This window comes from Raphanus sativus, chromosome 6 (genome assembly GCF_000801105.2).
Source record: "Raphanus sativus cultivar WK10039 chromosome 6, ASM80110v3, whole genome shotgun sequence".
NCBI classification, from domain to species: domain Eukaryota; kingdom Viridiplantae; phylum Streptophyta; class Magnoliopsida; order Brassicales; family Brassicaceae; genus Raphanus; species Raphanus sativus.
This window is the reverse complement of record NC_079516.1, coordinates 45,384,934-45,408,699: the sequence shown is the minus strand read 5'-3', so window position 1 is coordinate 45,408,699 and position 23,766 is coordinate 45,384,934. Positions and strand designations below refer to the sequence as shown.

Sequence of the window (23,766 nt, the reverse complement as noted above, 5' to 3'; positions counted from 1 at the left end):
CATTAAACACTTGTGCTTATTACAATAAATAATGTTTTGAAATTTCCCCCGAGTTTTCACTAACTCTTGCTCATGGTTTTGTATAAATCTGAAAGATGTAATAAAATCAAGGAGGTTGTGAAAAAGGTGGGAAATTCATTTTTGTACGAAGTAAAAAGAAAAAATAATGGCAGAGATCTTAGATTATACCGGAGATACGGAACGAATGTGACAGACATGACCACCTCAAAAATGGCCCTTTAAACTTTAACGCTCTCTCCTCACGACAAAAGTCGTCAAAGTGTTAAAAAGAAAAAAAAAAACATCAGACAAATAATTCGCGACTCTTTCTCCCTTCCTCAGATCGCAAATTCCCCCCCGATCCGTGACTCTCAATCCTACCCTCTTCGCGAATTTCATCTTTCTTTTTTTTTTCATTTTCCGTATATGAGAAATTAGGGTTTAAGCTTCCGTCACCAATCACGAGCCCGGGTTGGCTTATCTGAAAACCAAGTAAAAAGAGCTGGGGGCGAATCAGTCCCGATCCCGCCATTATCCTGGCGTCGTCGTCTCCGATCAAACCAGGGTATTAGGATTTTGGGATTTCCTCCGTCCTCTTCTAGGCAACCACCCCCCTCGCAACCACACCTTGCACTTCATCGATTCCGTCGGATCCGATCGCTCCATGGATTCCTCCTCGTCCTCCTCCTCCGCCGTCGCGAGAGGAAACGTCGCCTCAACAGCCACCGTGGAGGAGCCAGAGTATCTCGCTAGGTACTTCGTGGTCAAGCACTCTTGGCGTGGCCGTTACAAGAGGATCCTCTGCATCTCCACCGCCGGGATCGTCACGCTCGACCCCAACACCTTGGCGATCACTAATTCTTACGAGACTGGAAGCAATTTCGACGGGGCTTTGCCCTTGATCGGAAGGGATGAGAGCGCCGATAGTAGTGTTGCTGGTGGTGAGTTTACTATCAGTGTTAGGACCGATGGGAAAGGCAAGTTCAAGGCTATGAAGTTCTCTTCTCGTTACAGAGCCAGCATTTTGACCGAGCTCTATCGGCTTCGGTGGGCCCAGATTAGACCCGTCGCTGAGTTTCAGGTGCTTCACCTTAGGAGACGTAACGCTGAATGGGTTCCCTATGTAAGCAACACTCGTTTCCCCATCTGTGAATGGTTGCAACTGTTTGGTTATGAACGGAAATGATTTTTTTGATTTCTACAGAAATTGAAGGTCACCTATGTTGGTTTGGAGCTCATCGACTCAAAGTCTGGTGATTCGCGTTGGATTTTGGATTTCAGAGACATGGGTTCCCCTGCGATTATTCTTCTCTCTGATGCATACCGGGCTAAATCGACCGACTCTGCTGGGTTTGTCCTGTGTCCCATGTATGGGAGAAAGTCGAAAGCTTTCAGAGCTGCCCCCGGGACTACGAATTCCTCCATCGTCGCAAGCTTGGTACTAATGAGATGCTTTTGGACATTTGTTGACAAGTCATTCCCAATTTTATTGTGAATGCTTTCGGATTTTGCTTTAATGTTTAGTTAGGCAATGCAACGTGGAAATTTTTTAGTTTGATGATTGTAAATTTCATTTGCAGGCTAAGACCGCAAAGTCAATGGTTGGGGTGTTCTTGTCAGTCGATGGTTCCTTATCCCTGACGGCATCGGATTATATGACACGCAGGGGTACTTACAAACCTCTCTTGCTTATGTGTCTTGTGTAGTTCATCTGTCTTTTATTAGTCTTGTTTTTAATTTCTTTTGATTGCCACAACTTATTCTAAACTTTACGATGCAGCTAAGGAAGCAGTTGGAGCTGAAGAAACTCCTAATGGGTGGTGGTCTGTTACTAGATTGCGATCTGCTGCTCATGGAACTTTAAACATGCCTGGACTAAGCTTGGCAATTGGTCCCAAAGGAGGACTTGGTGACCATGGTGATGCTGTACCCCTTCAGCTAATTCTTACCAAGGCCTCCCTTGTGGAGAGGCGAATAGATAACTATGAAGTAAGTTGGCTACACATTTTTGACATATTTTTTATATATGACTATTTTGTTCCATGATATGGCCGTGCTTTTAACTGAACATTAGTCAAATAAGTTACAACTTTTTAGATAATATGGTAAGTAGACTGAAAATGTCTAAGAAGTAGTTTACTCGTTCAGTTTGGTTTTGTTCTGTCAAATTCCGAGAATACTGCTTAGATTTGTGCAGGTTGTTGTCTTTCGTCCTCTATCTTCAGTATGTTCGCTTGTCCGGTTCGCAGAGGAGCCCCAAATGTTTGCTATCGAGTTCGGTGATGGATGTCCAGTACATGTGAGTTTGTTCTAATTCTATGCAACATATATATTTCCTGACTGTTAGCTAACCTCTGTGCCACATATTCTAGGTCTACTCGAGCATATCCCGAGACAACCTACTTGCAGCAATTCTTGATGTTTTGCAAACAGAAGTACGTAGAGTTATCATGTTTAGAAATTGATATGTTGACATAAACAATTATTTTTTTCGTACAATAATACTTTGGTTTAGTTGCACCGGTACTGATAAATGAGGGAGCTGTGATGCAGGGACAAGCCCCGATACCAGTATTACCAAGGCTTACTATGCCAGGTCATCGGATTGACCCTCCGTGTGGAAGAGTTAGTTTGATCTCTGGAACACAACATCTTGTTGCTGATATGGAAACTAGCTCTCTACATCTGAAACATTTAGCTGCTGCTGCTAAAGATGCAGTTGCCGAAGGTGGGTCTGTTCCTGGCTGCAGGGCTAGACTATGGCGTAGAATAAGGGAATTCAATGCTTGTATCCCATATACAGGTGTGCCGGCCAATATGGAAGTTCCTGAGGTGACTTTGATGGCATTGATTACGATGCTCCCATCAACTCCAAATCTCCCTGTTGACGCCCCTCCTTTGCCAGCTCCTTCACCGAAAGCAGCAGCAACTGTCATTGGCTTTGTTGCATGTTTGCGTAGGTTGTTGTCCTCCAGGACTGCAGCATCCCATATTATGTCTTTTCCTGCTGCTGTTAATAGGATAATGGGTTTACTTAGGAACGGTTCTGAAGGCGTGGCTGCTGAAGCTGCCGGGCTTGTTGCATCCCTCATAGGTGGTGGGTCAGCAGATCTAAGTACTGCACCAGATTCCCGAGGAGAGAAACATGCGACTATCATGCATACCAAGTCTGTTTTGTTTGCTCAACAGGGTTATGTGACGATCCTGGTTAATCGATTGAGGCCTACATCAGTCTCACCTTTGTTTTCGATGGCGATTGTTGAAGTCTTTGAGGCTATGGTTTGTGATCCACATGGAGAGACCACCCAATACACTGTTTTCGTAGAAATGCTACGCCAAATAGCTGCCCTACGACGTCGTTTATTTTCACTCTTTGCACATCCTGCTGAAAGTGTTAGGGAAATCATTGCTGTTATTATGCGTACAATAGCCGAAGAAGATGCAATTGCTGCAGAGTCAATGCGTGATGCTGCTTTGCGCGATGGTGCTTTGTTGAGACATTTATTGAATGCATTTTCCCTTCCTGCTAATGAACGGCGTGATGTAAGTAGGCAGCTTGTGGCACTCTGGGCAGATTCTTACCAACCGGCTTTGGATCTACTATCTCGAGTACTGCCACCCGGGCTTGTTGCATATTTGCATACACGTCCTGATGATGTTCTCGACGATACAAATCAAGAAGGATCATCAACAAATAGGCGGCATAAAAGATTACTTCAGCAGAGAAGAGGTCGCATAGCAAGAGGAACGGGTGCTCAGGATTTTCCTCTTCCCCCTGGTAACAGTGTCGAGGCTGGCGATGCAGCAAAACAGTTGGGTAAAAGTATCTTTACTGTAGCCGATAACTTTCAAAGGCCTGCTGCAGAAACTTCCGTGGAAACTTCAAATCCGCAGGCCTCTGCTTTTCCAGGTTCTGACAGTACTACCGTTGGGGTTTCACAAAATGGGACAAATGCAAATGGGAATGAGCAGCATGACACAAGTTCATCCAATCTGGTTGATTCTGAACCAAACTTGTATGGCACCCAGAATTCAGTTCTTCCAGCACCTGCTCAAGTTATTGTAGAAAGCACACCTGTAGGTTCGGGAAAGCTACTTCTGAATTGGCGTGAGCTTTGGAGAGCCTTTGGCCTTGACCATAATCGTGCAGATCTCATCTGGAATGAGCGTACAAGGCAAGAATTAAGGGAAGCTTTGAAGGCTGAGGTTCGCAACCTAGATGTCGAGAAAGAGCGCACCGAAGATATTTCCCCAGGATATGTGGCTGTTGAGACCACGACTCAGGAGACTATCCCACGTATATCTTGGAACTATTCCGAGTTCTCTGTTAGTTATCCTAGCTTGTCTAAAGAAGTTTGTGTTGGTCAATATTATCTCCGATTATTACTTGAAAGCGGCAGCGCAGGCAAAGCACACGATTTCCCTCTCCGTGACCCAGTCGCTTTTTTCAGGGCACTCTATCATCGCTTTCAGTGTGATGCTGATATGGGGCTTACTGTTGGTGGCGCTGTTCCAGATGAATTGGGTCCATCAGGTGATTGGTGTGACCTGAGTCGGCTTGATGGTTTTGGTGGAGGGGGAGGAGCGTCTGTTAGGGAACTTTGTGCGAGAGCTATGGCCATTGTCTATGAGCAACATTACAGCCTAATAGGTCCTTTTGAAGGCACTGCACATATTACAGGACTTATAGATAGGACAGATGATAGAGCATTGAGGCATCGCCTGATTCTTCTCTTGAAGGTATCATAAATTATAAAAAGTAGCCTTTCCCAGTTTCTAAAATTAATTTTTAGGTCTTCATATACAATATTGGCTTCAGATAATTAGACCACTATGAGTATCGATCTCTTTTCATGATTTTTTGCTTACTTTTCCTCGTAAATGCAGGCTTTAGTGAAGGTCTTGTTAAACGTCGAAGGTTGTGTTGTTGTTGGTGGTTGTGTCCTAGCTGTAGATCTGCTGACGGTGGTTCATGAAAACTCGGAAAGGACTCCTATTCCATTACAGTCAAATTTAATTGCTGCTACTGCATTTATGGAACCACCTAAGGAATGGATGTACATTGACAAAGGTGGTGCAGAAGTTGGCCCTGTAGAGAAAGACGTCATCAGAAGCTTATGGTCTAAAAAGGAGATTGACTGGACAACAAAATGTCGGGCTTTTGGAATGTCAGACTGGAAGAAATTGCGTGATATCCGTGAACTTAGGTGGGCAGTAGCTGTCCGAGTTCCAGTCCTCACACCTACACAGGTGAAACTATGATTCCTTTATGTGGGACTTGCTTTTTACAATTGATTTTTCATCTTAAACTTTTCAAACAAATATGCTTTTCATGTCCATTCCGTTGTTGTCTGTTCTCGTTCTGACAAGTTTATGCAAGACTCAGTCTAATCGGTGAAACACTACTCAGGTAGGGGATGCTGCGTTGTCCATATTGCATAGCATGGTTTCGGCTCATTCAGATCTGGATGACGCAGGGGAGATTGTTACTCCAACACCAAGAGTAAAACGTATCTTGTCTAGCACACGTTGTCTTCCTCACATTGCTCAGGTAATGCCTTCTTTCTCTGCTCTTGTTTTCCCCTATTTCGTAGCTTCTGAGAGAGGAGTTGCAGTATAAGTCCGTATTTGAATCTTACTCCACTTAAAAACTGAGAGTTTGAGAGTGCATTATTCTTAATCATCAACTGAAATCATTATAATCCGGTGTTAATCTGATGGGTTTCAAAATTTTGGAAAAGGCTATCCTTTCTGGAGAACCAGCTATTGTGGAGGCCAGTGCTGCTCTTCTGAAAGATGTTGTTACCAGAAACCCTAAAGCGATGATACGCCTATACAACACAGGTGCCTTTTACTTTGCCCTTGCTTACCCTGGATCCAACCTGTATTCAATCGCACAACTCTTCTCGGTCACCCATGTGCATCAAGCATTTCATGGTGGGGAAGAAGCTACTGTTTCCTCCTCGCTGCCCCTTGCTAAGCGAAGCGTATTGGGTGGTCTTCTCCCTGAGTCCTTATTATATGTGTTAGAGCGTAGTGGACCGGCTGCGTTTGCAGCTGCCATGGTCGCTGATTCCGATACTCCTGAGATTATATGGACACATAAAATGAGAGCAGAACATCTTATATGTCAGGTATTTTACATATTTCTTGCTGCGGCCTGTAGGTCATTTTCTTATGACCACTATTTGTAAGCTGATCTTTTTTATCTTTGAGTTTTGATTTATCGTTTCTCTCTTCAGGTTTTGCAGCATCTTGGTGACTATCCCCAGAAATTGTCACAGCACTGCCACTTTTTGTATGATTATGCTCCCATGCCACCTGTCACATACCCAGAACTTAGAGATGAGATGTGGTGTCATCGTTATTATCTTAGAAATTTATGCAATGATATTCGATTTCCAAATTGGCCAATTGTTGAACATGTTGAGTTTCTACAATCATTACTCGTGATGTGGCGCGAAGAGTTGACAAGGAAACCCATGGATCTTTCTGAAGAAGAAGCTTGCAAAATTCTAGAAATATCCCTGAATGATGTTTCAAGTGATGACCTTAACGGGAGCGGTCAAGTTGAGTTAAATGAGACATCTAATTTATCTAAACAGATCCAAAACCTTGATGAAGATAAACTGAAGCGCCAGTATAGGAAACTTGCGATGAAGTATCACCCTGATAAGAATCCAGAAGGAAGAGAAAAGTTTCTGGCCGTTCAAAAAGCTTATGAATGCCTACAGGTACGTCAACGAAATATTGATCAGTGTCTGTATTTGAGATTTCTTTCAATTATGTGTCTAGCTTAGCATCATAGTCTGCTATTATACTTATCTTTTAGAGCATTGGAGCATCTGCTTATATGTTGAAAAGTGCTAACATATTGGATACCAGTAAATAATTCATGTTCAAGTCAATTGATGAATGCTAGATATAGTAATTACTTTGCGTCTTTCTTTAGTAGATAAAACCAGTGTTTCTTCAATCTATGAAACTCTGGCATTGTGTTTTACTCAACTTCATACTGTGATCTAGTTTCTAGTGTTATATTTGATTTTTTTGGCACTAGTTTTTATATTTTATTGTACTAAATTCTTCCATTCTTCTACTGATAGGCAACTATGCAAGGATTGCAAGGTCCTCAACCTTGGAGGTTGCTGCTTTTACTGAAAGCGCAGTGCATCTTATATCGGCGTTACGGACATGTGTTGCAGCCTTTTAAATATGCTGGCTACCCAATGTTACTTGATGCAGTTACAGTGGACAAGGAGGATAACAACTTTCTATCGGACGATAGAGCCCCTCTCCTTGTTGCAGCATCTGAGCTTGTTTCATTAACGTATTTCTCTTGCTAAAATTTTGCAGTTCTTGCTTTGTTCATTTTCATGACTTCAAAGTTATCGTTTACCGACTTCATTTCCTGTATTTACCATGTCAGCTGTGCTGCATCTTCATTGAATGGTGAAGAACTAGTGAGAGATGGTGGTGTGCAGCTTCTTTCGACTCTTCTTTCCCGCTGCATGTGTGTGGTTCAGCCAACAACTTCACAACACGAACCAGCTGCAATCATTGTCACAAATGTAATGCGTACACTCGCTGTAATAAGTCAGTTTGAGGGTGCAAGGGCTAGAATTCTAGAGTTATCCTGTCTGATTGAAGACATTGTGCACTGTACGGAACTAGAACTTGTGCCTGCAGCCGTAGATGCTGCTCTTCAGTCTATTGCTAATGTTTCTGTCTTCCCCAAGCTTCAGCAGGGTCTGCTAAGGGCCGGTGCCTTATGGTGAGCTGTTTTATTTTTCTCTTTGTTGTCGTCAATATGTTCTGGATCAGTTAGATTTGACACGAACTTTTTAATCTTTATTACACTTAATTGTACTTTTGCTTGTGTATAACAAATGGCTGTGCGTCTGTTGGATCAGGTACATTCTCCCGTTATTACTACAGTATGACTCAACTGCAGATGAATCAAATTCTGTCGAGTCTCATGGGGCTGGAGTTAGCATTCAAATTGCCAAGAATAAGCATGCCGTACAAGCATCACAGGCCTTATCAAGGCTTAGTGGGCTGTGTGCAGATGAGGGTTCGACACCTTACAATGCCACTGCGGCTGATGTTCTCAGAGCATTACTGACTCCAAAGCTTGCTAGTTTATTGAAAGAAGAAATTGCCAAAGATTTGTTAACCAAACTTAACACAAATTTGGAGACACCAGAGGTAAAGCTTTATCGTTTTCTGAATTTGTAGCCTGGCCAGCTTAAAAATATTGAAATGGATGGTTCATAAGCATTTTCAAATTTCCATGCACATTTGGTCTATACTTGAGTTTAAGATTTGTGACTCTCATGATAAATATATGTCTGAAGTCACCATATTGCTAAACTTTTTTTTTTTTTGAGATTCGCTCTATATGCACATATGAAAACTTTCTGAGTTTTAAAAGGATGTTGAGCTTTTGACTGGGTAGACTGTAATTTGTTGTATCAAATTTTTGCTTCACAGATAATATGGAACTCTGCAACTCGATCAGAGCTTTTAGATTTTGTGGACCAGCAACGTGCCTGCCAGGGCCCTGATGGTTCATATGATCTGGGAACTGCACAATCTTTTGCTTATGAGGCACTGGCAAAAGAGGTCTATATTGGCAATGTTTACTTGAAGGTCTATAATGATCAACCCGACTCAGAAATCAGTGAGCCAGAAGCATTCTGCAATGCTCTAATCGACTTTATATCATCGTTGGTGCATACTGAGTTGCCCTCGGTTTCTGAGGACCAAAACTTGATTGAGGACATCAGCTCATCTAATGAAACTCCGGAAGTTGAAAGTACTGTCGCAGAACCCTCACTGGTTGAAGGACATTCCGATCATCAAACGTCAGCTGAGGGAATGAAAATGGAAGAGAAATCTCTGATTGATCACCTCCAATTAGCTTTGACTGCTCTTCAGGTACGCATACGAAACATGTGATACGTAGCTAGAAAGAAGGCAGCATTTCTGACCTTTTATTTGTTTTTTTTGTGTGTGTAGAACTTGCTTACAAAGTATCCAGATCTGGCTTCAGTGTTTTCGTCTAAGGAGAGATTATTACCACTCTTTGAATGTTTTTCAGTACCCATTGCATCAGAAACTGATATTCCAAAACTCTGTCTGAATGTTCTATCTCGTCTTACGGCTTATGCTCCTTGCTTAGAGACAATGGTATCTGATGGATCTAGTCTTCTTCTCCTCTTGCAAATGCTTCATTCTGCACCTTCTTTCCGCGAGGGTGCTCTCCATGTTCTTTATGCTTTGGCAAGCACACCGGAACTTGCTTGGGCTGCTGCTAAACATGGTGGTGTAGTATACATTCTCGAACTATTGTTGCCTTTGCAAAGTAATGATTCTTAACTCTTTTATCTTCCCCAATCTCTTTCTAATTGCATGCAATGGCATCCATGACACAAAATGTTCTTGTGCAGAAGAAATTCCCATGCAGCAAAGAGCTGCAGCGGCGTCTTTGTTAGGGAAGCTTGTCGCACAACCAATGCATGGGCCTAGAGTTGCTATCGCGCTAGTGAGATTCCTTCCAGACGGTCTTGTATCCATCATCCGTGATGGACCGGGAGAGACTGTTGTACATGCTCTTGAGCGGACCACAGAGACTCCAGAACTTGTGTGGACACCAGCAATGGCTGCATCCTTATCTGCACAGATTGCGACCATGGCATCTGATCTTTATGTTGAACAACAGAAGGGTTGTGTAATTGAATGGGATGTACCCGAGCAGTCACCTGGTCAACAAGGAATGAGAGATGAACCACAGGTTTTCTTTTATTTGTTTAAACTGTTACAGGAATTATTGCAGAAGTGAAATAGTTCTTTTGAGTGGAAGCATAATTTGTAACGCAAGTTATCGTTGTAGGTTAGTGGAATCTATGTCAGGCTTTTCTTAAAAGATCCCAAATTTCCTTTGAGAAATCCAAAAGGATTCTTGGAAGGACTGCTGGAACAGTATTTGTCAGCGATGGCGGCAACACATTATGAACAACATCCTGTCGACCCTGAGCTTCCTCTACTTCTCTCTGCTGCATTGGTTTCTTTGTTGCGTGTGCATCCTGGACTTGCAGATCACGTAGGAACACTCGGGTATGTCCCCAAACTTGTCGCTGCTGTGGCGTACGAGGGCAGGAGGGAAACGATGTCTAGAGGAGAAAGTAAGAGTGAAGGAATCGGATCTGAGCATGAGACAGAAGAGCCCTCAGCACTACCTGGGCAAACTCCTCAAGAACGTGTGCGCCTTAGCTGCTTACGTGTTCTACATCAACTAGCCGCTAGTACAACATGTGCGGAAGCAATGGCTGCAACTAGTGCTGGGAATGCCCAGGTTCCCTACTATATTCTCTCTCTTATTAGTGGTCAAAAACGTTGTAACATTGTAATGACTCTCGAGTTGATTGAACACCAGGTGGTTCCACTTCTGATGAAAGCAATAGGATGGCTTGGTGGGAGTATTTTAGCACTTGAGACACTTAAGCGTGTTGTTGTTGCTGGAAATCGGGCAAGAGATGCGCTTGTTGCGCAGGGTCTAAAGTGAGTCAATACTTTTAATTTATAAGTTGGTCTTTGGTGCTTATGAAACAAGGTTAATACACAAAACTAACGTGAGAAATTGGTAGGGTTGGTCTTGTTGAGGTACTGCTTGGGCTGCTTGACTGGAGGGCGGGGGGAAGGTATGGGCTCAGCTCTCAAATGAAATGGAATGAATCAGAAGCATCAATCGGGCGGGTGCTTGCAGTTGAGGTTAGTATCAAATTTGTTGATAAAGGTAGAGTTGTCTTTTAAAATTTGTGTTTGATGAAATATAGGTTTATCTTCGTATAGGTATTGCATGGTTTTGCAACAGAAGGGGCCCATTGCTCAAAAGTGCGTGAGATACTTGACGCTTCGGAAGTAAGTAGTGTGACTATCAACGTCTTGTTCAAGATTTGTTTGTGAATTATATTTAATGAGATTGATGACAACAGGTGTGGAGTGCATATAAAGACCAAAAGCACGATCTGTTCCTCCCATCGAACACGCAGTCAGCGGCAGGAGTGGCTGGCTTTATCGAGAGCTCATCCAACAGCAGTCTCACTTACGCCCTTACTGCTCCTCCTTCTTCTTCTTCGTCCCCTTGACCACTTGTGTATTATCCTTTTTTGTAAAGTCACATCAGTTTCCTTTCTTGCTTCTTTCTACTGAGAAGATATTTGTCGTTTGTAAATGTTTTGATGAGAAAGTAAAAAAAAATAATGTGGTTTTTATTCGGATACCCTACCATCTCTTCTCTTTTTCTTCCTATCTTTTTTTATGGGTTAAAACTTAAAATCATAATCTGGATCCCAAAACCTGGAAGTTTGATATTTAACCATCAAGAATCCACACCATTATCAAATTTGCTTGGTTTATATGAAAATACATTTAAAGCAAACCTCTCGATAATATCTAATGCCACCTTCCATGGCACTTCTTGCGTTGTCGTGTTGATCCAAAGAATGATGCAAGAGTTCCATCGTCTTTCGGTATCTACTTTAATAATATTTTATATGTAATATTCCCAGTCATCATCATCATCCGTCTATTACAGTCATTTTTATAACAGGAGGTTGTAGTACGGCAGATGAGATTATAGTCAAATTATTGGGGTCGAGGGACAGTCCCAACCAGAATTAGAGGAGATTAAAGTTGCCGCTTCCTTTGATTTCATTCTCCGGAGGAATCAATCACTCTTTTTCTCCGGTAAGAGCCTCTCTCTATCCTTTCCCTTTTTTGCTATTAAATTCATTGTTCCATCCCGACCATTTAGAGAGAATTCAGTATGATGTTTTTCTCATTTGAACATTGTAATCTCTGTCTGAGAACCAATACTTCATATATATAGAAGAAGAAAAAAAGAACTGTAGTTCATATTATTCTGGAACATATTTTGAGCAACCAATCTGACGATTTTCTCCAGAAAACAAAAGAAAAATGCAGAGGAATGGGATGAGAAGAGCCCATTCTTTATGGTGCAAGAGTTTAACAAACAACTTGCATCATCATCATCATCCGTCTATTCCAGTCACCACCACCACCATGTCTAGTTTGGAGGAGCTGAGCTCCATAGACAGGATCCAGAGGAGGGTAACAGATTGCAAGTGCGTGAGTGAAGTGCAGGTTTTTGATTAGTATTTTGTTGATGGCATCTTTCACTTTATTTTATACTCTTCTTCTTCTGAGTTTCAGTGATGGTAAAAGCTTCTGTATGCATTCTCGGAAAGTATCTCAACGACAACTTTTACTTGGGAACTCATCAGTTTCTGGCACTCTATGGGAATCCAAACATTTTCACACCTTACCACATTCACTTAACAAGGTAAATTTTCAGGACCCTACTTATCTCCAAAAATGATTTTCTCTTATTCTTTACCAACATCCAGCAGCACCAGCTCCTTAGAGAAGTACCCAAGTTTGTGAAGATTGTAGAAGTTGGTCCAAGGGATGGCCTTCAGAACGAGAAAAACATTGTTCCCACTTCTGTTAAGGTCGAACTCATTCGGAGATTGGTTTCTGCTGGTTTGCCCGTTGTCGAAGCTACTAGCTTTGTCTCTCCTAAATGGGTTCCCCAGGTTAATTAATTCTTTTCTTCTTTTTTTTTTTTTTATGTTCTTGCTCTGTTGTGCCTAGAGAGTCAGCCGAGCAAAACAAGTAGAGAGTAAGAGTTTTATGTTAGAAACAAAAAGATTGAAAACTAAGTTTGTACTATTTGGCTTTGTAGCTTGCAGATGCAAAGAATGTAATGGATGCAGTTAATACTCTACATGGGGCGGCTCGATTGCCTGTTCTTACTCCCAATCTTAAAGTGTGTATCGTTCGTTTCTCCAAACAAAAAAATAAGATTCTTGGTTTCTTACTTTTCAGTCACCAACATAGAGAGAGTGTGTGTGTTTTTGCTTGTTTTTCAGGGTTTTGAAGCAGCTGTCTCTGCAGGTGCTAAGGAAGTTGCAATCTTTGCATCGGCTTCCGAGTCATTCTCTTTGTCAAATATTAACTGTTCCATTGAAGAGTCTCTCTTGAGATATCGTGCTGTTTCCACCGCTGCAAAGGAGCATTCCATTCCTGTCCGTGCGTACGTCTTTTCTTGTCCCAACTACATTTACTATCAAAGCTTAGGATTCATATGATAAATTATTCAACCAATGTTTGAAGGTATGTATCTTGCGCGGTGGGGTGTCCAGTGGAAGGAGCGGTTCCACCTTCAAAAGTAGCGCATGTTGTCAAAGAGCTCTATGACATGGGCTGCTTTGAGATTTCTCTTGGTGATACAATTGGAATCGGCACTCCTGGTCACATTTTGTTTACAAATCTTCCTCATTAATCAATTTTTTTCTATGTTTTGAATTGTGTATGTAAGAGAATTGTTTTTTTTTTTAAATCTTTTCTTAATAAATGAAAATCAGGTTCTGTGGTTCCCATGCTTGAAGCCGTGATGGCAGCTGTGCCAGCGGAAAAACTGGCTGTTCACTTCCACGATACCTACGGACAAGCTCTTGCAAACATATTGGTCTCTCTCCAAGTAAGTCTCTAAGAAAAACAGAACAAGATAAAAATCTTTTCATTTATGGGTTTGACTGACATGTGTTGTTGTTGGTGGAAAAAAACAAAAAAAAAAACAGATGGGAATAAACATAGTAGACTCATCGGTTGCTGGATTAGGGGGTTGCCCATATGCAAAAGGAGCGTCAGGAAATGTAGCAACAGAAGATGTGGTTTACATGTTAAACGGTTTGGGGGTCCAAACCAACGTCGACTTGGGAAAGCTAATAGCTGCTGGAGATTTCATCAGCAAGCATCTTGGCCGTCCTAACGGTTCCAAAGCCGCTGTTGCTCTCAGCCATCAGATCACAGCTGATGCCTCCAAGCTATGAATGGCGCTCATTAGTATCGAAAGATGTGCGTTTATGTTTATGTTTGGTTTTCTGAATATTTGTCATTGTGTTCATTCACACCAAAAATAAGTAATCAGTAGACAGACACTCTCTGTGAGATAAGCTTCTGCTTTGTAAAACTCCTTTTCATTATAAATGATACAGTTAATCAAAAAGAAGTTAAAAAAAAAAAATTCTCTCTCTGTCATTGTTCTTCCCCTCTACATACAAAACAATAATATTATTAATAGATAAAAAATATTAAAAAAATTATATATATATATCCTTCACTCGTTTGACAAAAAAAAAATATCCTTCCCTCAAAGGCCGGCAGATTCATTGGGGTTTTAGGGTTTTACAAAAAAAAAAAAAAAAAACGTCCGTCTCTCACTCTGACCCAAATCGCCAATTTTGATGCGTTTCTCTCCATTACTACTCTCACAGTTGAGACGGGCTCCTCCGAGAAGAGCATCATCATCAGCCTCTTCGCGTTTCTTCACAGTCTCTTCTCCGAACACCCCTAACCTCTCTGAACAACAGCAAGAGCATACGAACAATCACCACCACAACCTCATCAAACTCATCGGTAACTCCGATCTCAATCTCTCCAACCTAAACCAAACCACCCTCCTCCGAGTCCTCAACAGCACCAAAGACGACCCGAACCTCGCTCTCTCCTTCCTCCGCCACCTCCAACAGAACCATGTCCTGCTTAACCTCAACGCGTACGCATCTCTCGTCAGAATCCTCTCTCGCTGGCGTCTCGACAGGAAGCTAGACTCCGTGCTAATCGAACTGATCAAAAACAACAACGAGGTGGAGGAGCGTGGCTTCTCCGTGATGGAACTGATGGAAGCGATTGCGGAAGGGGAAGAAGAAGATGCCTCCTCCTCCTTCCTCCTCCTAAACCGAGTTTCCGGTTCATTGGTTAAAACTTACTCTACTCTCGGTATGTTCGACGAAGCCGTCGACGTATTGTACCAAAGCAGACGCCTCGGTTACGTCCCTGGAATCAAGCCGTGCAACTTCTTAATGAACCGTTTAATCGAGTCCGGTCGAACCGATATGGTATTAGCTCTTTTCCGCCAGCTCGACCAGCTCGGTCTGTCCCCCAACGACTACACTTACGCCATCGCGGTTAAGGCCTTGTGTCGAAAACGCGATCTTGACGGAGCAGCTAGGCTGCTCGAGGAGACTACTTCGAGCGTGTTTGCTTACACGACTTTCGTCGAAGGGCTTTGTTTGAACGGGAAGACGAGGATGGCTTTGGGTTTGGTCAATGAACTGTCTCTGAGTGGCGACGCGCTTGGATTCGCGTTTGGGATGCTGGTTCGTGGATTCTGTAAGGAGATGGACGTGGAAGCGGCGGAGGAAGTTGTTTTTAAGATGGAGGAGTTTGGGGTTGGTCCTGATGTCTACGCTTGCTCTGAGATTGTTAACGGATACTGCAAGAGCTTGGAGTTGGATAAAGCTTTGAGTTTTGTTGATGCCATGTTGAAAAAGGGAATCAAGATCAACTGCGTGATCGTGAGTTCGGTTCTACAGTGCTACTGTAAGATGGGAGCGTTGCGTAAGTCCGACGCGTTGTGGTTGGGAGCGTTGGAGAGGTTCAAAGAGTTCAAGGAGATGGATGTTTTCATGGACGAGGTGTGTTACAACGCGGCGTTCGAAGCTCTGAGCAAGCTGGAGAGAGTGGAAGAAGCTGTGGAGCTGCTGGGAGAGATGATTGGTAGAGGAATGGTTCCTGACGTCATCAACTACACGACTTTGATCGATGGATACTGTCTTCAAGGCAGGTTCGTTGATGCTCTTGATTTGTTTGATGAGATGAGAGCGAAGGGTACGGCTCCTGATGTGGTCACGTACAACGTGCTTGCTGGTGGGCTCGCCAGGAATGGTCATAGCGAGAAGGCGCTTGAGGTTTATAGAGATATGAAAACGGAGGGTGTAGAGCCCACTGCTGTCACACACAATGTGATCATTAACGGTCTCTGTTCCGCGGGTAAAATAGAAGAAGCAAGAGAGTTCTTTACAAGTCTGAGAGACAAGTGCCCAGAAAACTACGCCAGTTTGGTGAAAGGTTATTGTGATTCTGGCCTTCCTAAAGATGCCTATAGAAAATTCGTCGAGCTAAACTCTCCTCTGCCAAAGAGTGTGTGCTTTAAACTGTTTACTGCTCTCTGCGAGGATAAACACTGTGAGGGGAAAGCTCTAAGGGTGCTGAAAAGGATGTGGGCTTATGGAGTTGAACCTGCGAGGAGCATGTACGGTAAAATGATAAGTAAGGTAGATAACGTGAGGGAAGCCGAGCTGGTATTTGACAAAATGGTTGGGAGAGGAAACCTCCCTGATCTTGTTACGTATACGATCATGATTCAGACGTACTGTAGGCTAATGGAGTTGCAGAAAGCCAATGATCTTTTCGAGGCGATGAAGCAGAGAGGAGTAATACCTGATTTGATAGTATACACGGTTTTGTTTCATGGTCATCTGAAGTTGGATGATAAAGAAGCAGGCTGTGTCGAAGGAAAAGCTAAACAGATTTGGAAAGAATTAGCAGCTGCTTGTATAGAACCAGACGTTAAGATGTATACTGTTCTGATGAATCACCATTGCAAGATCGGCAACCTAGAGATCGCCACAGACATCCTTTATCGGATGATAGAATGTGGGCTGAAGCCTGATAATGTGACCTACAATGCTCTAATATCTGCTTATGATCGCAAAGGGCACACGGATAAAGCAGCGGAACTTGTTACCGAATTGTCAGGAAAGGATATTACTCTGCCTGAACATTTGTTTGCTATAGTTAAGCGTGCTTTGAAGACAAAGAGATGTCGATAGGAAATGAAGAGTATACTTGAGAGAGGTCAATCATGAACTTGCTGATCTCATAAAAAAATAGAATTCAAAACATTGAGAGCAGAGACTATATACCGGTAAGGGGGAAGTGGGGTATTTACTGATTAAATTTCTTGTTTATGTTATTGCTAATCGTCTATAAATGTCATAGGGCATGACTACTCTTGCTGTATGGAAACCAGAGTCTGTGGAGAAGCCACAGAAATAGCTGCATGTTATCCACATATATGGCTGTAATGGTGAGAGTTCATTTCTTGCATTATTCAGTAAAACCAGGATCAACATGTATGTATCTCACGAAACCCATGGATATGCTGGGGGGGGGGGGGGGGGGGAAGTCTCTTAGTGTTGTGACGGATACAAATGGCTCCTCCACTTGATTCACTGTGTTAGAAGATGATATTGTTCCGTAGGGTCTTCTTAAGGCAGAGATGAGCTTCGGAGTATGGAGAAGGAAGCTAAACAAAGTTGAAGAACCAGGAGCTGAGTTGGGAGGACTGGAAGCAAATATTCTGGATGTACAAATATGTTCTCTGTTGAGTTTTGCGGAACCGCGTTTTCTAGGATTTGCATGGGTTAGAACCTGCGCCGTGCTCTTCATGTTATGTTTATGCCAGCGAGCTTTCCCCTCAAATGCTCAATTTTGAGCTCCAACTGCTTGGTGTACCTTATATTGTTTTTTTCAAATTTTGAGCTTTAAGATGATTCATGGATCTGTTTAGCTTATAGCTGAATTCATCTCAATGACTTCTGTTTGGAGAGTTTTAAATTGGGCTCGTAGGTCGAGGTCGGTCATGGTGGCCACAATTGACCGTGCTCGCTTCTAGTCAATATCACAGTCTTGTGATTCTTTTTATCTAGCAACAAATAATGTCAGAATTTTTTTTTTGTGATACTATGAAAACAATATTTGGAGTATGAACTGAACTCTAGTTATAAGTTATAACTACCGCGGCGGTTGTAGTAAAAGTATTAAATATTGAACAGCCTCCAATTTTATAGCTTTAAGCTTGTTTGTGTAAAGTTATTAGCGAGATTTATGTTAATCTTTCTGCCATCATAATATATTACTAGGTGATGACCTGCGTCCTGCGCAGGGTGAATGGACTAAAAAAATTTATAAGTTTTAATCTATAGATATTTAATCTATATATTTATTTTTATAGTTTTATTAAATTTTAACTGGCTTGGAAAACATAATAATTGTAGACGAATAAAAGTAACTTCAAGTAAATAATATATGACTTCAAAATTAAGTGGACTGATTACGAATCAAATTCAAAAATATTGTCCATTATTGTAGACAACAAAATCTTACAAAAACAAACTCGTTACTGGATGAAATACATGTTGGATTTGATCTCTCTTCTCATCACCTGAGATCTCACAATATAAATATATCCTAATATTTTCATTGCACTCGATTTCATTGTAGTGTAGTGGTTTCGAAATCTGTAGGCTGTGATATCGTTGATATTAGTTTCCCTAGGTATATAGTCATAATTGATAGGGTTTAAACCGACAAAAGATTATAGCCAAACAATTATTCCATGTCCAAAATTAGATCCAAATAATTTTTAACTTTTAGTTTCTGATTTTTAAATTATAGAAAGTATTATGATTAAGGAATCGACATATAGGATTTTCTTAATTATAGAAAGTATTTTGACCATAGACTTAACCAGATTCCAAAATAAAAAATTAAATGGAATAACTATTTGTCTATCACCATTTATGTTGATTCTTTAACTAAAAATTCTTGGTGCTTAAGTTAAGAGATTACATGGAATTTAATTTTAGTGTTGTACAATCAGTCAAGAAATCGTACCAATTATATATTCTTATTCAAGTTTTTATTTTTCTTTCAAATCATTTCGGCGCAAATGGTTAATGTTTATACCTAAACGAATAATTATTGGACCAAGAATTGATGATCAAAGAAAACACGATAATAATTTTTAGTTGATAAGAATTAATAAAATTTCGGTGATCTGTGATCTCTGATATAAATATTATCTTATTTTCTTTCATTATATAAGTTAATGAAACACATACACACACACATATATATACCTACAAAAAGTATTATCGAATTTTATTTCATTATATAAGTTAATCTGTAATCTTTTATATAAATACATACACAGACACACACACACACACACAAATATTATATTTATATATATATATATATATATATATATATATATATATATATATATATCAGAAGTTATGTATTGGTTGTAAAAAAATAGAAGTTATGTAATTTAATACGTACATATATAATAGAAGTTCTATATACAAATTTTGTTTATATCTATTGCATATGGTCTTGTTTTGGAATATTGTCCAACAAAAAATAAATGTAACATTTCAGAAAAATAGAAAAGAACATGAAAAATGTATACATTATGTAATGCTAAAATGTAATGCTAAAAATGTTTTGAGAAGAAGACAATGGTGAGGAGATGTAAACTAAAATGTCTAGTGTTTATATATGAAAGGCGCCTAGGTCTAGGGTCTGGACGATATCATAAATTACGAAAACGATATTTCGGTATTCAAATTAAGGCGCGAATATATTACTTGCCTTGTCACATAGCAGGGAGATATGTTTGCTAAAGTAAAATAGGAATGCTACTGAAGATCTGGTCACGCTAATTAAGAGTAAGAATCAATCATAGACGATCACATATTTGTTTTAAATTTTTCATGATGATATTGTATCAATCAGCAACGAAAACATATCCGTTGAAAGGCTATATATAGAAATCTCCTCTTTTCCCTATCACGTCACCTTCGTGATTGATTGACAATAATTTATTTCATCCCGTGATTGACAATTTATATTTGATTCAGGAATTATGACATTTGGCTTTCCTTTTATAACAAATGTCACAAAGAGTTTTTATAATTATGGTAACTAAAACTAAGAATATGCCTCAAATATGAAAAAGTGTAAGAAATATCGCTAATCATATCAATTAAGCCTAACAATCAGGTGGTGATTGAGTTAATACGGAAAGATTGCGATCTGATTAGGGACTAAATCCTAAATCAATCATGCTTTGCGAGATTTCATAATCAGGATACAACCATAATTATTCCTTGACTCGCATACCAAATTGGGAGATTTTATATTCATGATTTGCGAGATTTCATATTTAATAATGGTATTTTTTTTAGATATGATTATGGCTGTATCATAAAAATAAAAAAATATAAAAATTACGATAAACATAAAATATAAAAATAATAAAATAAAAATTACGATAAACGGATAAAATATAAATAATGTAGAAAATATGACAACTACCACTATTATAAGTATGAGCATTATATTAACAATAAATATATAAATATATATGTTCTTGAAACAAAAATATATATATATGTTCTTTTGTTGCAACAAAAAAAATATATTTTATGTTAGTATGAGCATTATAACTTCAGTTGAGAAAGAATACATCACCAAAATATAAAAGAAGTATACATAATGTTATTGTCTGTATAAACATAAACTATAAAAGAAGCGTATAAAAGTGTCATTTCCTGCGAGCATTATAACTTCTGTATAAACATAAAATATAAAAGAGGCATATAAGATGTAGTTTATGGCTTAGCATGAACGTAAAGCATTGGACATTAAAAATAAGCACATCAATTCGACACAAAGCATTCTAGGCAATAAGTTGTGCTGGATATTAATAACATGTATTCCCTTTTCAATATAACATATGTCCATTAGAATGGCATGAGAGGTAAATATTCTAGGTAAGGATGGGCTTTTGAAAAAATGGTGTGAGGTGAAATGTGGAGATGCCACATAGGAAATGGCACACATGTAATAAACACATGAGCAAAAGGTTAATTTGATTAGTGGTCTCCTCAAATAATAGTAAGGGGATTTAACAAAGAATTTTTTTAATTATGGTAACATCAAATAATTGTTAATGACAAAATGATGGATGTTAATTGTTTTTTATAAATATGGTAACCTCAAAAATGAAACATAAAGAAATATCGCTAATCATATCAATCATGCTTTGCGAGATTTCATATTCAGGAAAATCAAAAATGACATTTATTGTATCATTTAATCTCTCTAAATTATGCATTCATTGTCTTATAACAAAATACAAAAGTAAAAAAATTAATTTTCACGAAATGATGGATGAGTATGAAAATATGAGCATTATATTAACAATATCTATATTCTAGGATCAAAAATATATATATCTATATGTATGTAAAATATATATGTTCTAGGATCAAATGTATATATATATGTTCTTGGAGCGAATATTTTATAAACATACAAAAGTTTAATATATATATGTTCTTGGATGGAAGTTATAATGCTGATACTAACATAAAAAATATATATATATATATATATATACATAAAAATGATGGATGTTACATTATTTTTATAAATATGGTAACCTCAAATATGAAACATTAAAATTAAAATTGCTAATCATATCAATCATGCTTTATCATATCAATCAAGAAACATAAATCAATAATAATGTACGATCTGATTACGGACTTAACATAAATCAATCATAACCAAAACGTTCATATTCAATAACGACATTTATTGTATCATTTAATCTCTCTACATTATGCCTTAATTGTATTATAACAATACAAAAGTATAAAAATTAGTTTTTTTCACGAAATGATGGATGTTTATGAAAATATGAGCATTATATTATATTATATATATATATATATATATGTTCTTGGATCAAAAATGTAAATTTGTATATATGTTCTAGGATCAAATATATATATATATATATATATATGTTCTTGGATCAAATATTTTTATAAACATACAAAAGTTTAATATATATATATGTTCTTGGATAGAAGTTATAATGCTGATACTAACATAAAATTTATACATACAAAAGCATTGGGTATAATATATATATATATATATATATATATGTTATTGGGTATAATATATATATACATAAAAAAACATTGAGTATAATATAAAAGTTATAATACGTAGAACATTTCCTGCGAGCAAGAATTTATACACATAAAAAAGTTTAATATAAGAGAAAATCTGTTCGACATTAACTATATAGCATTGGACATTAACTATCATGTATAGCACATCAAAAACATTGATTATAACATATGTGCACTACAATGGCATGAGATGTAAATGTTCTAGGCAAGGATGAGCTTTTGAAAAATTGGTGTGAGATGAAATGTGGAGATGCCACATAGGAAATGACACACATGTAATAAACACATGGGCAAAAGGTTATTTTTATAAGTGGTCTCCTCAAATAATACTAAGGGGACTAGGGTGAGATCCGCGTCCTGCGCGGAGTGAGATAAGCACTTTAAATTTTTATTTTCTAATTTTACTTATTTTATAAAATCAAAAGAGTACATTGTAGAAGTATTAAAGTCAAATAAATGTAATATAAACGTGCAGTATATAATATATTGGATTTTTTATAATAATACTAAATGTTATTTTCCTGTTCAGAATATATTATAGGGAAATATGTAGAATCTAGAAATACATATTTTTAGAACATGGAATATAATCTACATACATGATATATTTGGCCTTGTGGCCATTACTATCATTCTTGTAATTATTGCTTTATATTTAGAATAATTTGATCTATATAATAATTATGTCCTAAATCAAATTAATTCACAATTGTGTAATAGTAATAAATATTTTTTCCAGTGTTTAAAAAATATGATGTACTTAATTGGATAATGGCCTCTAATATATATATATATATATATATATATATATTTAATATCAGGTTACCAATCCTAGCTAGCAAAGAAAATAAATTGTATTTGCAAGATAGCTATTTATTCACTTTTACCAATTAAATATATGACAAACTAAAATCCTGATTATGGAAACTTATAGAATTTTCTAAGTAAGTAATTTGTTAATTGAGATACAATTTCGAATTTGTCACATCAAAATCATCATTCCATACATAGAAAGCCTAAATTTAAAAAACATATTAGCCATAATCCCCTTATTAAAAAGAATGAGTAATAATGATTATTCTCATACATAATACACAAACTAATTAAAATTACTTTGAGACAATCTCGAAATGTCAAATCAAAATCATCATTACGAACAAACCAAGCATAAATTTAAAATACATAAAAGATTTTAACAGTAATTACGAATTTGGTTTTCATTGGCATGTTTCTAATACTTTGCATTTTTATAGGTATTTTACATATGGAAATTATATATACGTTGATATATGCATTAATATATACAAATGGAACAATATAAATCTCATTAATATGACTAATAATTGGGTTTCCATATACAAAAGAATAATATAAATCTCATTAAAAATCAGGACAAATATAGAAGGTGAGAATGAATGCAAAAATCACGTAAACATAAATGGTAGAATCACGAAACTTAATTATTTCCTTATATACACATGCCGACATGAAACTATGAATCATACTTATACGAATATGCATGTTTGTCCAATGGCATAAACCATAATATCCTTAGATACTTAAGCCTTCTTTCAAAAAGAGGCTGAGAAGGAACCTCATGCCGACACGTCGTCAATAATGGCAATTGAAAATATATTACTCTTTGAAGGTTACTCTTATTTTTTGCTTCTCTTTTAATACTAAGGGGATAAAAGCCCAAAAGGCCAGAAAAGCAATAAATACAACAAATGCCCGAAAGAACAAAGCCCAAAACCAAAAGGCAAAATAAACAGGCCCACTGGCCCACAAACTCCAAGCCCAAGTGAAAGCCGTGATCCACACATGACCGACACCGCCTCCACGTGTCGAAACCGCCCACCAAAGAGACGCGTGTTTTCACATGCAGAGCCACCGTCTCCACCGACTGAAAAACGCCGCCGGAACCGCTGCCTAAAACTCCGCCGGAGACACGAGCCACCGATTTCATTCCCAAATGAAGCTTGTCGCTGAACAACAA

General features: G+C 38.6%; 3 protein-coding genes across 6 annotated transcripts; all 3 read left to right on the top strand.

Moving 5' to 3' along the window:
- Positions 1 to 268: 268 nt before the first annotated feature.
- LOC108809004 (dnaJ homolog subfamily C GRV2) lies at positions 269 to 11,751 on the top strand. 2 transcript variants are annotated; one of them, XM_018581123.2, is made up of 23 exons: positions 269 to 1,123; positions 1,205 to 1,438; positions 1,581 to 1,668; positions 1,781 to 1,989; positions 2,198 to 2,299; positions 2,373 to 2,435; positions 2,554 to 4,740; positions 4,888 to 5,250; positions 5,411 to 5,551; positions 5,742 to 6,134; positions 6,243 to 6,734; positions 7,107 to 7,330; positions 7,430 to 7,774; positions 7,914 to 8,208; positions 8,494 to 8,940; positions 9,022 to 9,367; positions 9,453 to 9,796; positions 9,896 to 10,357; positions 10,439 to 10,563; positions 10,650 to 10,773; positions 10,855 to 10,923; positions 10,998 to 11,534; positions 11,615 to 11,751. In XM_018581123.2, the coding sequence occupies exons 1-22, from the start codon at positions 665 to 667 to the stop codon at positions 11,148 to 11,150; spliced, it is 7,665 nt and encodes a 2,554-aa protein (XP_018436625.1). In that variant the 5' UTR covers positions 269 to 664; the 3' UTR covers positions 11,151 to 11,534; positions 11,615 to 11,751. The 2 variants fall into 2 exon arrangements, with proteins under 2 accessions (XP_018436625.1, XP_056845911.1); XM_056989931.1 differs by having other exon boundaries at positions 11,600 to 11,751.
- Positions 11,752 to 11,974: 223 nt separating this feature from the next.
- LOC108809005 (hydroxymethylglutaryl-CoA lyase, mitochondrial) lies at positions 11,975 to 14,088 on the top strand. 2 transcript variants are annotated; one of them, XM_018581127.2, is made up of 8 exons: positions 11,975 to 12,149; positions 12,238 to 12,367; positions 12,435 to 12,620; positions 12,770 to 12,853; positions 12,957 to 13,120; positions 13,201 to 13,337; positions 13,452 to 13,567; positions 13,668 to 14,088. In XM_018581127.2, exons 1-8 carry the CDS (start codon positions 11,983 to 11,985, stop codon positions 13,917 to 13,919), a joined length of 1,236 nt encoding a protein of 411 aa, XP_018436629.1. In that variant the 5' UTR covers positions 11,975 to 11,982; the 3' UTR covers positions 13,920 to 14,088. The 2 variants fall into 2 exon arrangements, with proteins under 2 accessions (XP_018436629.1, XP_018436627.1); XM_018581125.2 differs by having other exon boundaries at positions 12,432 to 12,620.
- Positions 14,089 to 14,226: 138 nt separating this feature from the next.
- On the top strand, positions 14,227 to 17,544 carry LOC108809002 (pentatricopeptide repeat-containing protein At2g26790, mitochondrial). 2 transcript variants are annotated; one of them, XM_018581122.2, is made up of 3 exons: positions 14,227 to 16,858; positions 16,933 to 17,020; positions 17,195 to 17,544. In XM_018581122.2, exon 1 carries the CDS (start codon positions 14,334 to 14,336, stop codon positions 16,761 to 16,763), a length of 2,430 nt encoding a protein of 809 aa, XP_018436624.2. In that variant the 5' UTR covers positions 14,227 to 14,333; the 3' UTR covers positions 16,764 to 16,858; positions 16,933 to 17,020; positions 17,195 to 17,544. The 2 variants fall into 2 exon arrangements, with proteins under 2 accessions (XP_018436624.2, XP_018436623.2); XM_018581121.2 differs by having other exon boundaries at positions 14,227 to 17,020.
- The last annotated feature ends 6,222 nt before the right edge of the window (positions 17,545 to 23,766 follow it).